Source organism: Cannabis sativa, chromosome 8 (assembly GCF_029168945.1).
Source record: "Cannabis sativa cultivar Pink pepper isolate KNU-18-1 chromosome 8, ASM2916894v1, whole genome shotgun sequence".
In the NCBI taxonomy this organism is placed as follows: Eukaryota; Viridiplantae; Streptophyta; class Magnoliopsida; order Rosales; family Cannabaceae; genus Cannabis; species Cannabis sativa.
In genome coordinates this window covers 34,838,177-34,854,896 of record NC_083608.1, presented here as the reverse complement: position 1 = coordinate 34,854,896, position 16,720 = coordinate 34,838,177, and the positions used below count along the sequence as shown (strand labels likewise).

Below are 16,720 nucleotides of genomic sequence, written 5' to 3'. Positions count from 1 at the left end.
TGATTATAGTTGAAATTAACAAATGGTTATGGTTAATAAAATAGGGGAAATGCTGTCCAATTTTTTATAAATATATTTTGTCTGCATTAGTTTTTATATAATTGAGAATATGATGTTAAATGTAGGTTATATGTCTGGCCAAATGAATTCTAGTTTGGGGGTGCTGAATTTGTTACATCAGAAGAAGTAGAGTCTAGTGATAGAATAGATGAAACTCAGAGTGGAGAGACAACAAATAAGAAAAGAGAAGATCTCCTGCATGGGATTACTTTACTTTGCAAACAATTGACAATGTATTGAAAGCAGTGTGCAATCACTGCGGGAGGCACATGGCGGCAGGAAAAAATAAGGGGACTAAGCATTTAAATCTTCATGTAGATCGATGTCCAGTGTTAAAAAAACAACGTGCAAATGCCATTGCAAGTCCTGTAGTCACCTACAATCTTGATCAAGAACTAGGAAGAAAAAAGTTAGCTCATATGATTATTCTACATGAGTACCCTTTATCAATGGTTGAAGATAGTGGATTTATAGATTTTGCAAACACGATTTCTCCTATGTTTCAATTGATGTCAAGGAATACTATAAGGCCTGACATTATGAAGATACATAAGCTTGAGAAGGAAAAATGTGGAGAAATTTTGAAGAAAAATAAAAGTAGAATAGCTTTAACCACCGATATGTGGACTGCCAATCATCAAAAGAGAGGATATATGGCTGTTACAGCTCATTTTATAGACGATGCTTGGACCTTGCATAGTCGGATTATAAGCTTTAAGTATGTACCATGCCCACATGACGCTCCAGCACTTACAGAGGCACTAAGTTCTTCAATGTCTGAATGGAGCATTGAAGATAAGGTTAGTACGGCGACACTTGATAATGCATCCACTAATGATGCAATGATTCCACTTTTGAAGCAAAAATGTGATCCTAGTTGCTTTATTTTGAATGGAGAGCTGCTTCACATGCGTTGTTGTGCTCATATTTTGAATTTAATTGTTAGAGGTGGTTTGTCTGTTATCGGTGATAGCATTGATAAGATTCGAGATAGTGTCGCTTATTGGTCAGGCACACCAAAACGGTATGAGAAATTTGAGGAGAATTCTTGTCACCTTGGAGTGACATGTACTAAAAAGTTGTCTCTTGATTGTGTTACAAGATGGAATTCAACATACTTAATGATAAAGACAGCTTTATTGTACAAAACAATATTTGAGCGAGCAAAGCTTTGTTATCCAAAGTATAAATGTTTGCCATCAGAAGATGATTGGATTAGAGCTCAAAAGTTATGTGAAAGGCTAGAAGTTTTTCATGAGGTGACAAAGTTATTTTCTAGTACAAAGTACCCTACTGCCAATCTATTCTTCCTGAAGATGTGTAAAATTAAGAAGAAAATTGAAGAAGGAATGTCATCAAATGAGTTATTTATTAAGGATATGTCAACTCAAATGATGTTTAAGTTTCAAAAGTATTGGGAACAGATTCATGGGATTATGACTATTGCAGTGGTTTTGGATCCTAGATACAAGTTTTTGTTGCTCCAATTTTATTTTCCTCAACTCTATGGAGATGATAAATGGGAGGTTGAAATTAGAAAGGTGCGTAGGCTTTGTGATGATCTATTCAATGAGTACAAATCTAAATGTCCTACTTTAAGTGAAAAAAATTCACTTGTGGAAGGGTCATCATCTTCTTCAACACAAGATCATCTATCTAACTATGACTTATATATATGTTAGAGCTTCATCTGGTGCAATGAATGAAAAGTCAGAGTTAGATCTCTATTTAGATGACCAAGTGTTACCCATGACTGATGAATTCTTTGATATATGCAGCTATTGGAAGATAACAGGATCTAAATATCCTGTGTTGAACATAATTGCCAGAGACATATTTGCTGTGCCGGTTAGCACTGTTGCTTCAGAGTCCTCATTCAGTACTGGTGGTAGACACATGAGTCCACATCGAGCAAGACTTCATCATACTACTGTGGAGGCATTGGTCTGTACTCAAAGTTGGTTGGCAATTGACAAACAAGGTATAATTATTTATTTATCATATAAGTTTATACATTAATTAATAGTTGCTTTATTATATTATTTTAATAATTTTTTTTATAGGCACAAAAACTAAACTAATTACCGTAAATGATCAAGATAATGATGTAGATCCGAATATGGTAATTGTTTTTATTTTTAAAATTTATAAATTAAATTATACTTTTATTATTAACATATTTATTCTTTTGCAGGAGCCGTACACAGTAAATCTTGAAGACTAGAAGAACAACATATAAAAAGTTATAGTTAATTTCATGTATTTTTTAGAGGAGATTTATTTCATGTAATCATCATACTACATTATTATTGATGATTATATTAGTAGAATTTCTAAAATTTGGTAAATTTTTTATAGTAAAATTACATTTTTATGTGATAAGAATTTGATATATTTTTTTTTTATTGATTTTGACAAATAAAATAAAAATATATAAGAAAAAAAAATGATGCATTATTAGTTCTTAAACAAATAAATTTTGGAAAAAAAATTATAAATTTAGATATAAAATAATTTTTTTAAAAAAAAAAAAAATTGGGTCGGATCAGATCCAATCCGTATAAAGCGGGTCGGATCAGATCCGATCTGAGTATCTGATCCAGCGGGGCGGGGCGGGGCAGATCCGTACATGATCTAGATCAGGTCGGATCAGAGTCGGATCAGATCCGACTCGCCCCATTGACATTCCTAGACCTTCGCCTTCAACCTTTAGTCATTTTAACAACAAGAAGGCATCAAACCACTATCGGACCACCATCGGGCCTGACAAAAAAACTAGTTTTTTGCCCAAACTCAAATCTGACCATTTTCAACCCTAAATCTAACATCTACTCACAGAAAACAAACATTAATCATTCAATTTATTCCTTTGACAACATTGCCCATCGTAAATCACCCAAAAAAAAAAACAATGACAAAAATAAAAAAAAAATGGGTTGAATGCTTACCTCTAACATCTCGGAGGTAGTTGGGTCTCACGGTGGTCGTCTGTGTAGGTGGTCTATGTAGGCGGTGAGGGGTAGGTTCGGTTTTGGTGAGGGTGAGATGTTGAGAGAGAACCGAGAGAGATAGAGGAAGAGAGAGAGTTGAGGTTTGAAAATGAGTAGGGTATTTTTGGGTTTATTAAAAAGTGGTCATATTTTTTAAATTTTAAAATGTATTAGTTTAGGTATAAAATTTTAGGGTATTTTATGCATATTTTTTCAAATTTCCCTTTATAAATAGGTAGTGGTCCCTAAGAAACATTAGAGTTTCTGTATTCTCTCCTTCCCTATCAAAGAAAATATTTTAGAAATATAGTGTATTCCTGGAAGATCCTCACTTTCTCTGCAATCTCCAACAATGACTTTAGGTTAGTGCTTCCGTTAATCTTTTATCATCTTCTTCTTTAATTTAGCAAATGTTTTAATGATTATTAAAATACTTTTAGAAATATATTTAAATTTGTGATATATATATTTCTAAAGTATTTTATAAATCCTAACAACCCATATTCCCACCAATTCCCACTCGTCCAATCTTAATTAATAGTTATGCTCTGTGGTTGGCACTACACACCATTCACCTCCACAGCCTTCTGCTTTTCATTATACACTACTTGGACACAATTAGGAAATAAAGAATATATAATCTCAATTACCCTTTTAAATATTGCTCATATAATTCAACAGGTTCGAGTCCACTACACTTTCGGGTGTGGTGTGGCATATAGCTAGACTAGAAGTAGAAGGGGACCCCATCTTTTACAAGTTTTTTTTTTCTTTTTTCTTTTCTATTTGTTTTTAATATTTGAGAATCAAGGGACAATGATAATTCCAAAACCATATTTTTTAAAAAATTAAAGTATTATAGTAGTTAGATAATTAGAATTAAAATAATAATCTAGAAGCTAATAAAGATATTTTTTTATTAAAGATACAACTATAATTAGAATTTAAAGTTACGGATCAAATAATCTGTTCCCTAATTCTTATATCGTTTGACAAAAATACTAAAATAATATTAGATGAAAAAATTAAAACATCACAATTAACCTTAAGAATACTTATATTCTGTTTCATGTACTATTTCGAAAATATAATAGTAACAACGGTTGCATCAGGCTTATTCAAACTCATAACTTGAGCACCCAATTATTGTGTAAGGTACGTAATTGCAATATTAATAATTCGTTCAGTCGCAGAGAACTTGTTATTACTAACAACTTTAAAGTAGGGCTTGGGGCCATCGTCTCGAATAATTCCTTAGCCAGACTTACTAGATGAATCCAAGGTTTGGTTGCCGGGTTTTTCTTCAGATTTTCCAAAGTAAATCTTTGTATTGATTTTTTCATCTTTGTGCCATATTTTAATAGAAATTTCTTTTTTTTTTTTTTTTTTAAAAAAAAGTACAAAATAAAAAAAAATTACTTGCAATTTAACTAGTTGTTGAGTCATGAATTAGATTTATGACTAGTTGGTTTGGAATATTGGTGTACGTGCAGTATTATTATGTATAGAACTATTTAGGTATGCTATATGGTTCATCATATAGCACTATAAATACAGCTTCAACATATAACCTATAGATTACAACATTTTGAGTAGAAGATTGAGAGTAATAATGGATCAAATTTCATCAGATAAAAAAGAAGGTTATAGTACTGAAAGTAAACCTCATGCTGTATGCATTCCTTACCCAAGTCAAAGCCACATCAAGGCAATGCTTAAATTTGCAAAGCTACTTCACAACAAGGGTTTCTACATAACCTTTGTCAACACTGAGTTCAACCACAATCGCTTCCTCAAGAACTCCTCCACAATTTCCTCCTCACCGAGCTTCCAGTTCGAGACGATTCCCGATGGCCTTCCGCCCTCGGATCAAGGACAGGATTCGACACAAGACATCCCTTCTCTTAGTGATTCCACTCGAAAGAACTTTTCGGGCCCATTCCTTGAGCTCCTCAACAAACTTGCAGAGAAAACTAAAAGTAATAGTAGCAAGGATGGTGTTCCTCCTCGTGTGAGTTGCATTATTAGTGATGGAGTCATGACTTTTGCTATTAAGGCAGCTCAACAGCTTCGACTTCCTGTGGTTCAGTTTTTCACAGTTGCTGCATGCGCTGTAATGGGCATGGCCAACTACCGCCCTTTACTTGAAAAAGGAATTGTACCACTAAAAGGTGAGTCTGAATTTTATATATAGAATGTGAAAATCTGAAAAATGTCTTGGTAATTCTAATAATATATAGTTTAATTAAGTTTGATCAATATATGGCTTCTTTTTTTGTAATAATTATTTGTTGTGTGGCAGATGAGAATGAGTTGAATGATTTTCTAGACACAAGTATGGAATGGATTCCGGGAATGAAAGGTCTCCGATTTCGAGATCTACCAACATTTTGTAGGATCACTGATTCCAATGATATTATGTTTAATTGGGTAAAAGAGGCAATTGAGATGGCTTCAGAAGCTTCAGCTGTTGTTATTCAGACATTTGAAGCATTGGAACCACATGTTTTGGATGTTCTTTCTTCAACTACTTCACTTCCAAAAATATATCCAATTGGACCACTCCAACCTCTACTCGATCACTATCCACAACATTCTCTACACACTGTCACCTACAGTCTTTGGAAGGAAGAAACTGAGTGTATAAAATGGCTGAGTACTCAAAAGCCTAACTCAGTCATTTATGTCAATTTCGGAAGTATAACGGTTCTGAGTGAGCAACAAGTTATTGAAATTGGTTGGGGTCTCGCAAATAGCAATGTTCCTTTCCTGTGGGTGATTAGACCAGACTTGATAATTGGGGAAGGTAGGCTACCATCTGAGTTTTTGGACCAAACCAAAGACAGAAGCCTAATCATAAGTTGGGCACCACAGGAGGATGTGTTAAATCACCCCTCCATAGGAGGATTTTTGACACATTGTGGTTGGAATTCAATACTGGAGAGCTTGACTAGTGGGGTGCCTATGATTTGTTACCCATACTTTGCTGACCAACAAACCAATTGTTGGTTTGCATTCAATGAATGGGGTGTGGCGGTGGAGATTGAAAGTGATGTAAAGAGAGATCAAGTGACAAATTTGGTTAAACAGTTATTCGATGGAGAAAAAGGTAAGAAAATGAAGACTAAGGCAATGGAATTTAAGAAATTGGTACATGAAGCCACTGCTCCAAGTGGGAGCTCGTCTACAAATTTGGATGATTTGATTAATGAAGTGCTCTTGCATCAAACTGATTAAAGATTTTATTTCTATAATATTATATGTTTGTTTGTGTGAATGTGTGTGTGTTTTTTCTTTTTTTTTTTTTTTTGCTTAATATATTATATTTTGGTTGAAGGGATATTGTAGATTTGTTGTCGGTGTTTGGTGACAAACTGACAACAATTCCCATTTTCCTTATTAATTGTTTTTTTTTTTTCTAATATCTTTAAGTTAATTTATGTAATGTATGTTTGTCGGTATGCGTAAAAGTTTCATGTAATGATTTGTTCTGCTCAGTTCTACTATTAGATATTTAGATTGGATTGGATTCGACCAATTCAATCTAACTTATATTATCATTATAAAACGTGAATATTCTTCAATTTCATACACATATCCAATTGGCGGGAATAAAAATAGCTGCCTGTAATTTAAAAATATAAAATAATCGTTGTCTTGATATAGTCACAACACGTTGTAGTCAAGCAAGTTTATCTCAAAAGAACTATGAATAGAGTTATGTTTTAAAAACCTAACATGGTCCAGATCACGAACCTTCCAAGGTGACCACTAGAAGCGAGCTTAATCGCTTTCTAACTTTAAGCGAGCCATAATGTCTTGTCTCTGTTGAAGACTATAGCCAAATTAACATTCACCATCTTGGGCTTAGGAGAATCATGTGTTCTCTTCTTCTCGTCAATAAAGTGAATTGAGCGAGGTGACTTTTTTCTGTTTATCTTTCTGAATATACGTAATTCGAAGTGAAGGAACATTCTTCTTTGTCCGAGCCGGTTTTGAATAATATATTGGCATTTTTCTTACTGCATTAACTGTTAGGGTTTTTTATTTTTATAATCCATATAGAAATTCACATATAAACTAAGAAAACAAATTAAATCGTAACCAAAATTCACATAGCAACCCGCACAGAAACTAGCGAAGCAACCAGCATAGAAAGTTTAGAAACCACCGGAACAATCAAATCGTAATTTTTTTTTAAAAAGTTAAAAAAAATAATATATGTAGTAATTTCTCTAATCATTATGATAATGATATTTACTACTATATTCCAAGATGTATATATTTGATTTCGAATCCTTTATTGATTAGCTAGCAAAATGTTAGCTTGTACAATAACTTTGTCTGTGAATTAATTTATTACTCGAAATATATGTACAATATGTCAAATCTAAATAAACTGTAAAAATTAAATTGAAACAACTGGCAAAAAATACAACTTCAATAACTTTAACAAAAAAGCAGACCACCCAATTATTATATTGGATCCAACCCACCTAATACGACGTACGTGAATAAACGAATTATATTTTTTTAGAAAAATATTACATATATGTTAATTGGATAAATTATTTTATATTTGAATTTCAACTTATCAAGTTTTATTTGATATTATATATTTTTTTTTTGATGAGTCAGGTGATTTTCATTACTCCAAGAAAATTTGTACAACTCTATAGCATTCTCCAACTAGAGAAACTAAATATCTCTAATATTTACAAAGCTTCAAACCAACTTCTATCTATATTAGACACTTTTTTTTTGGCCAAATACAAGAAATTCTACTCTTTGTAATATTCTTGACTTGTGCTATGATTGTATCACTTTTTACAACTTTTCCTTCCCAAAAAATGGAGTTACGGGAGCACCACAATATGTATACCAAGGCTGCTAGTGCAGCAGCCAACACCCCTCGACGAAACTTGCTCAATTTGGCCTTTCCAAGCCATTTGATTACACCTGGCAAGGTTCTTTTGCTCATGGTCCAGTCCAACCAGCTTTTCACTTGATTAATGCATACCTGCCCAATATGACATTCAAAAAATAGATGTTCCATTGTCTCATCTTCACTGCTACAAAAGAGACAAGTCTTATCAATTCCAGGATGATATTTTACTATCCTGTCCTTTGTCTTGAGTCGGTTAAGCATGGCCATCCACATAACAAAGTTATGCTTCGGGAAGTTTAGCCGACTCCAAACAATGCTCGGCCAATGCTCTTTGTTTTCTGTAGCAATGAGTTTGAAATAACCTTGAGTTATCACATACTTGTTGCACATATTCTTCCTTTCCTCTGAATCATAAAGCTCTTTTACTCTCTCTTTCAACTCCACAATCTTTCTCCAATACCAACTATCATTACTTTTGGATTTGTATTCCCACCAAGATTGATCTTTTATATGCACACAATGTACCCATTTTACCCACATATTATCTTCCTTTTTTGCAATTTCCCAAACATATTTAAACATAGCAGCAATATTCCATTCAGTTACCTGTTTAAGACCCAAACCTCCAGCTAATTTTCCTTTGCAAACATTCCTCCAAGCTACTGCAGCAACTCCCTTGGGTTGGTGGCTGCCACTCCAAAGAAAGCTCCTGCAAATAACCTCAATCTCAGAGATAACTTTTTTTGGCAACACCATTATTTGGCTCCAATAAGAGTGAATAGCCATCAACACTGAGTTGATAAGAACCACCCTTCCTGCAAAAGTCAAGTGTCTAGTACTCCAGGTTCTTATTCTGGCTACCATTTTCTCCACCAGCAGCAAAACTTAAATGGTTCAGCCTGAGCTCTCCACATCTCTCATGGAACTTAAATTCCTGCTTTGAGCCAATCTTCATCATAATTCTGGACAAGTATTCCATACCCAATACAAACAGTAAAGGTTACACGGGATCTCCTTGTCTCAATCCCCTTTTTGCCTCAAAGAATCCATGCATAGATCCATTGAACATCAAAGAGAATCTTGGAGTTCTGACACAAATCATGATTAGCTTGATAAATTTCTCGGGGAATTTGAATGCAAACAACATCTCTTCAATAAAGTCCCATTCAACCGTATCATAGGCTTTCTGCAAGTCCAATTTGATCATACAACTCGACTTCCCATTCTTCCTCCCATAGTGTCTTATAAGGTCCTGACAAATCATGATGTTATGCCCAATAAACCTTCCTTGGACAAAACCACTTTGATTCTGAGAGACAATGTCAGGTAAGACTGTTTTCAACCTTTTGCATATCAATTTTGTAGCTGCCTTGTAGATAACATTGCAGCAGGCAATAGGTCTATAATCCACAACTGAATTGGGGCACTTATTTTTTGGAATAAGAGTCAAAATAGTTGAGTTTATTTCCCTAAGAAGCTTGCCTGACTGCAAAAAGGATGAAATAGCCTCATAGATTTCAGTACCAATCAAGTCCCAATTTTCTTGGAAGAAAAAACTGGAATATCCATCCGGACCAGGAGCTTTATTACCAGGAATGTCAAAGATAGCTTGTTTGACTTCTTCCAATGAGAAACTCTGAAGAAGCAAATCAGCTTGATTATCCGAAACACTCTTCCCCTGTCTAATAATAGCGAGCAACACCTGCCTTCTATTTAGCATTTTACTACCAAGAAACATCTTATAATAATCAAGAAACATAGCAGAAATAAGCTGAGGATTATCATCCCTTACCCCTTGTGCATCTGAGATAGACAGGATGCAATTCTGGCTCCTCCTAACACGGATACTGTTATGATAAAAAGCTGAGTTTGTATCCCCATCTTTGAGCCAAACCACCTTTGCCTTCTGCTGTAAAAAGGACATGTAAGCAGCCTGCTTTGTTGCAAACTGCTCTCGGGCTTCAACTTCATGGGCTTGTAAAGTTTCATCAAACGGCTGTTGTTGCAAAGCATATTGGCAGTCTTGTAAGTGGATTTTTGCTCTCTCCACAGCAGCAGGTAAGTCGGCAAACTGTGTTTTGTTCAGATGTTTAAACACAACTTTCAATCTCTTCAACTTTGCAGCAACTTTGAACATTTTGGTGCCTTGGACATCCTGATTCCAACTTCCAGCTACCAAACTCGCATACTCAGGATGATTAGACCACATCCTGAAGTATCTAAAAGGTTTTTTTCCCCCTGAAAATGCCTCTCGGATGGTGACCACAGCAGGAGAATGGTCAAAAATTCTCTCATTATGAAAACACACTTCAGCTGCAGTAAAGGTATTCAACCATTCTTGGTTCGCAACGACTCGATCAATCTTAGAGTATATCCTATCATCCCCTTTTTGTTGGTTACACCAAGTGTAATACTTACCAACAAATTTTACATCTTCAAGTTTACAATCCTCTACACAATCTCGAAATGCTAAAGACTTTTTGAACCGAACTCTATTTCCAACTCTCTCCTCTTTTTCAAGTATGTCATTAAAGTCTCCTAGTACCAACCATGCATTATCACTATTGAGCTCCTTTAGGTCCTTCCATAACTCCTTTCTTCCCTCCTCATCATTAAAACCGTAGACAAAGGTCACAAAGAACTTTGTTCTCTTGTCTAAAGTTTCAACAAAGAGGTGGATTAGTTGACTTGAACATTTTAGAATATTGACATGAAAGGAATTAGGATTCCAACTAACAATAATCCTACCCCCTTTATGCCAAGCAATATTGGTAGTAAAACACCAACCACTAAACATCCTCATATACAAGGCTCCAAGACTCCGAGCCTTCACTCTTGTCTCGAGGAGACCAACAAGCCCAACCTTTTGATTACTAATCAATTGCTTGACTAGATTTTGTTTTTGTTGGGAATTGATTCCTCGGACATTCCAACTCATAATTCTATCCATGAGTTAGAGAGGGAGCTCCCGCCTCTCCTGTGTCATCATACTTTACTTGTTTCCCTTTCCACTCAATCGGTTTATCTCTCATCTCATCTCCCAAGGAAATGTCCTTTTCCTCTTCTAAAATTTGAAAAGAGTTACTAGTTGTTGCTGCCCCAAGAGAACTCTCGGTTCGCACTTTAACACCTTTTGTTACTTGCTGAAATCCCTCTGAATCTACTACTTCTTTTGCCTTTTCCTATTTTTCAGTGTTCTTGGCCACCCAATGTTGCTTCGGCCTTGGGTCCTTCTTCCTACAATCATCCGTGGTATGTCCCATACCCTTGCAATGGGCACATAAGATCGGTTTCCATTCATAGGAAATGGCCACTGTTGTGGTGCACCCATTTTCATCTTCAAAGTCAACTAAATCTGGTAATTCTTGCTCAATTTCCACTTCAATGAGAACCCTTGGGAAACATAGTTTCTCTCTATTTTTGGTAGCTTCATCAACCAATACCGGTTTACCAACTTGCCCTATAATCTTGAAAAGAGACCTTTCCCCCCAATACTTCAACTCCAAATCCTCTAAATGAACCCAAATTGGGACCATTCTTATATCTTATTTTTTGACATTCATTGAAGGCTCCCAAGCTTTCATAACAACCGGCCTACGGTTGAAGAAAATGTAACCTCCCTGCAGCACCATGTCTCGGTCCATCTCTGAGAAAAATCTGATTACATAGACACCATAGGAAAGCAATCCTACCCGCTCTATCTTATCAGACCACTTCCTTCTCACAAATCCCTCAAGAACAGCAAGGGGCGGATTCGCACCAAGAACATAGCATACAATAGATGGTTTCCAAAAATCAACTTCATCTTGGATATCATCATTAGTAATCTTAACCCTGCCTTTCGATTCTTTTGCAAACAAACTCCTAATCACTGTACCAGATCTCAAAACAGGGGGGGTTGAGTTTTTACCTTGAGAAATATTGGCTGAGCACTGCTCGTTAGCTGTCAAAAAATGCCCAAAGTCTTTCCTTATGTCCTCCTGCTGCAAATCGAACGCAGAGATGAATCCAGAGAGAGCGGTTCTGGTTCCAGCAATCTCGCACCATCCGTCAGGTCTTCCTCTTCTTCCTGATCTGAGAAATCCATGGGTGCAATTCCCAGAATAGCGTCCATAGATTTCCTCTTCTGCACATCAGATGCCGAGTTCGGTCCCTTACGTTTCGCTGCCATCGTCAAATTCGCCTTCCCTCGCCCCCTTCCCCTCGTTTTCGCCATGGCTCCAGCAAGTTGCTGCTTCGAGACGAGAGAGAGAGAGAGTAAACTCAGAACCTTCCTATTTGTTATTATATTTTATTGTTATTAATGTTGATTAGGTTTGAATATAAAAATTCAATTTTAAAATTGACACTAGTACATTAATATTTCTATTTTTATTATTTAAAGATGAATGTTGTTTAATATTTTGATATTAATTCAATTAATCTTCTCACTTTTAAGTTATATATACCAAAAATTTAAGAAATTATCTACATTCAGCGTCCAGTTTTATAAACATCTTAAATTATATTATAAAAAGTATTATTTATTATTTTAAATTTAAATAAAAAATATTTTATATCATTTTTATTTGTATAATCATAAAAATTCTTCTTATTGTTTAATTTTTAAATTTAACTAATATTTATAATTTTTCTTTGTATAATATGAAAATTATTATATAAAACTTTCATTGTCGATTAATAATGACAGATAATATAATATAAATATATATATATATATAAAAAGACTATTACTTTACGATTTTTTTTATTATAATTTTAAAGAGATTTGTTTATAAAAAAATCGATACATCATATAGTTTATTTATAAATTTTTCCAAAATTTTACAATTTATTAAAATTATTTTGTACATATCACGAATACACATTAATAGAGATTTTTTAAAATTAAAAATATATATATACCGTTGATATTTTTATTTTTGTTAAATAATTAAGGATTTATAAAATTTGAGAAACCATTTTTGTTGACCAATATTTTTTTTTAGAAATAGAGAATTTGAAAATTTTAGAAATATATATCATTGATATTTCTAGTTTAGTTTTTTATTTTATTTTATTTAATAATAATAAATTTATAAAAGTAAACAAACAATAACATAATAAAAAGATTTATAATAAAAGAAAATATATTTTTTAATGATAATTAATGCTACAATAACAATCTTGCTAAGAGCATCTCCAATGAGTACACCAAATTTGATGTTACACTATCACCAAATTTAGTGTTAAAAATTATCTTCTCTCCAACTATAACACCAAAAATTACACTAAAAAATATTTTTTATTATTATATTATTTTTTAATAAAATTAAAAAAAATTAATATTATATCAATTGTTATATTTAAATAATAATTAGTGCATCACTTTTAAATTGAAAATTTATTTTTATTACCATAAAATTAGTATTGGGTTTTGTACCCTAAATAAAACTCATTTCAATATAATCAGATATACTAATTAATAAAGATCAAAAATCACATTTTATGTTGCATGGTTCACATGATTTATTTCATGATTATATTTAATGTATAAATTCTATTAAGTCTAGAATATATGTATTTGTTCATGATTATAGTGTTGTCAGTACAGTGGAATATAATCATGATTATACGTTCGAAAGTTTAATTCCTTCATTTGTCAGTTCACTGGATTTAGACTGGCATGATAATCAGCGATAGGTATACTTACACCTTGGATAAGTGTTATGTCCTTTCCAGGGCATTGGCAAATTTACCAGTATCGGATGTATGGAGTATACATTGAAAATGACCGATATTGAACTTTGATTAGATATGATAAATTTACCGTAATATCTATTCAATTTAATATCACCTAGTTGATCCTAGATCAAATGATCTCAATCCTGACATGGTTAGGTTCGATCTCAAGAGTATTATACATGTTCTTTGATTTGTTAGTTAAGCCTACTTTTTGGTCAGGGTGATACGCACATTTTGGAAACATGGTAGTACAATTGAGTGGGAGCGCTAATCATAGATATGGAATCTATAGCTTCTATCCAGACATAGAAGTGAAACGGTGATTTCCTTCGAGCTTGCTAAATAGAGATAAATGATAGAGCGCTCATTTTAGTGACTGTATTAGTTCACTATAATATCATTTATAGGTGACCAAGTGTTTTAAGGATAAAATACATTGAAAGGGTGTAACAGTAATTTTATCCCTATTCAATGTAGATAATCTATAGAGGATCATTGATTATTGGGATTATAACAATGGATAATTAATAGCGTATCTATATCGTGGAACATATAGAGCGTTCTATGTAACTTAGAGTGCAATTCAAAGTTCTATAAGTGGATGCAATGAGGAATTAATAAGTTAGTGGATTTACTTAGTAAATTCTAGATCAGCTTATTGGAAGCTCGGTTATATAGGCCCATGGTCCCCATACTAGTTGAGACCATACTGCTTGTAAGACGCAGTTAATTGATTTTAGTTAGTCAATTATAATTGTAAAATTAGACTATGTCTAGTTTATGAATTTTCACTAAGCAAAGGCTTAAATGTGAAGAAAAGAGATTATATGTCTTATTTATTAATTAAGAGACTTTATTAAGTCTAATTAATAAATATATTAAATGATAATATTATTTAATAATTAATTTTTAGTTATTAAATAATTAGAATTGGCATTTAAGTGGTTAAATTAGAAAATTGGCGTTTTTGAGAAAATAAGATGGGAAAATGACAAAATGACAAAATTGCAAAGTGGGGCCCATTATCCAACCCATGGCCGGCCACTATGCATTGATTTTACCATTTATTTTTCTAATACTTTAATGCTAATTAAATCTAACCTAAACCTAGGTGGTTACCTATAAATAGATAGTGATGGCTCACACTTAAAAGATGATGAAATTTCTTGCCTTTAGGAAAAATTGAGCCACCTTTCCTATAGCATAGCCGAACCACATTCTCTCTTTCTCTCTTCATATTATTTAGCCTTTAGTGATAGAGTGAGTGCCCACACACATCAAGTGGTATCTCAATCATAGTGTGTAAGACTGTGAAGAATCCAATCAACCAGAAGGAGAATCAGGATCAAGAAGGAGAGAAAGAGATCCAGGTTTAGAGATCTAAACGGAAGGAGTCATTATATTCCGCTGCAATCAATTTAAGGTTTCTTAAACTTTATATGTGTTTATTTCATTATTTTAAAAATTCATATTAGGATGTTAATGAAACATACTTGTTAGTAAATCTAGATCCTGGTAAAATAATTCTGACAACTGGCCTCAGAGCCATGGTAATGATTTACTTTCATGAAATATGAATTAAAACGATGTTTGTGTTGATTTGGATGGTTTCATGTTGGTTTATGTAATTATATGATGAATGTATGTGTTTTACAAAATTTTTCCATGAAAATATTTTTTTTTTTCTTTTTGAAAATATTTTATTTGGATTCCTTGTGAAAAATTAAGCAATTTTGGTTTTTACTAAACTCGATTCCGATAAAAATTGAGGAAGTTATGAATTTTGGAAGATTGGATGCCATGGCTGTCGAGTAGGTGCATTAGGTACATCAGGCGCTCGGACAAGGCACACCCACGCGCACGCGCATTTCAGACAAAATCCTTGTCTAAAGCCGTGTCCGCCCATGTGCAGTGCCCGTGTCCTGAGATGCACGCCCACGATGACCCTGCAACCCGCCGAGCTTTCTCGGCAGATGAGGCTGCAATCGCTCACTTTCGCGTGCATCCAGGGCTGCGTGCAACCTTCTTGGGCTGATCTGTTGGAAAGAATTAGAAAAGCTCAATTAGAATATCCAAAGTTAGTCAAGGTTCGAGATGAGGTAATAGCTGGCCGGCCTAGAGACTTCTCAGATTCGAATAATGGAATGCTGTTGTATAAAGCTCGAGTGTGCGTTCTTAGTGTCGTTGAGCTTAAGAAAGAGATACTTGATGAAGCTCATACCACACCTTATTCACTGCATCTGGGAACCACCAAAATGTATCAGGATTTAAAACCCTACTTTTGGTGGTACGGGATGAAGAGAGATGTGGTGGACTACGTGTCCAAATGCTTAACCTGCCAACAGATCAAGGCTGAACATCAAAGGCCAGCAAGGTTATTGCAACCTTTGGTCCTTCCTGAGTGGAAGTGGGAGGACATTGCAATGGATTTTGTAACTGGATTGCCTAGAACCACATGAATGTATGATTCAGTATGGATCATAGTGGATAGATTCACAAAATCAGCTCACTTTCTGCCAGTGAAAGTTAGATATTCAGTGGATCAGTACGCTGAACTGTATGTAAAGGAGATAGTTTGTCTCCTTGGAGCCCCCAAATCTATTGTTTCAGAAAGGGATCCAAAGTTTACATCAAAGTTTTGGGTGAGTCTTTAGAAGGCTATGGGTACCAAGTTGAAGTTTAGCACAACCTTTCACCCTCAGATTGATGGTCAATCAGAAAGAACAATTCAGATATTGGAAGATTTATTGCGAGCTTGTGTCATGGACTTTGAGGGTTCATGGAGTAAGTACCTGCCTCTAATTGAGTTCTCCTACAACAATAGCTACCAAAGTACAATATGGATGGCTCCCTATGAGATGTTATATGGTAGAAAATGTCGCTCCCCTATTCATTGGGACGAAACTGGAGAGAGAAAGTACTTGGGTCCAGAATTAGTTCAGAGGACCAATAAAGCTATTGACAAGATCAAGGCTCGAATGCTTGGTTCCCAAAGCAGGCAGAAAAGTTATGCTGATCCGAAGCGCAGAGATGTCACATTTCAGGCAGGGGAACATGT

General features: G+C 34.3%; 1 protein-coding gene across 1 annotated transcript; it reads left to right on the top strand.

Annotated features, from left to right (window-relative positions):
• The first annotated feature begins 4,599 nt into the window (after nucleotides 1-4,599).
• Nucleotides 4,600-6,547, top strand: LOC115700736 (7-deoxyloganetin glucosyltransferase-like). The gene is made up of 2 exons (XM_030628369.2): nucleotides 4,600-5,221; nucleotides 5,353-6,547. Exons 1-2 carry the CDS (start codon nucleotides 4,663-4,665, stop codon nucleotides 6,285-6,287), a joined length of 1,494 nt encoding a protein of 497 aa, XP_030484229.2. The 5' UTR covers nucleotides 4,600-4,662; the 3' UTR covers nucleotides 6,288-6,547.
• Nucleotides 6,548-16,720: the final 10,173 nt, after the last annotated feature.

What these genes read in the sequence shown, in the direction of transcription:
- LOC115700736 (XM_030628369.2), top strand. Translation starts at nt 4,663, where the DNA reads ATGGATCAAATTTCATCAGATAAAAAAGAAGGTTATAGTACTGAAAGT. An exon ending in AGGAATTGTACCACTAAAAG is followed by an intron (nt 5,222 to 5,352) that starts GTGAGTCTGAAT and finishes GTTGTGTGGCAG; the next exon opens with ATGAGAATGAGTTGAATGAT.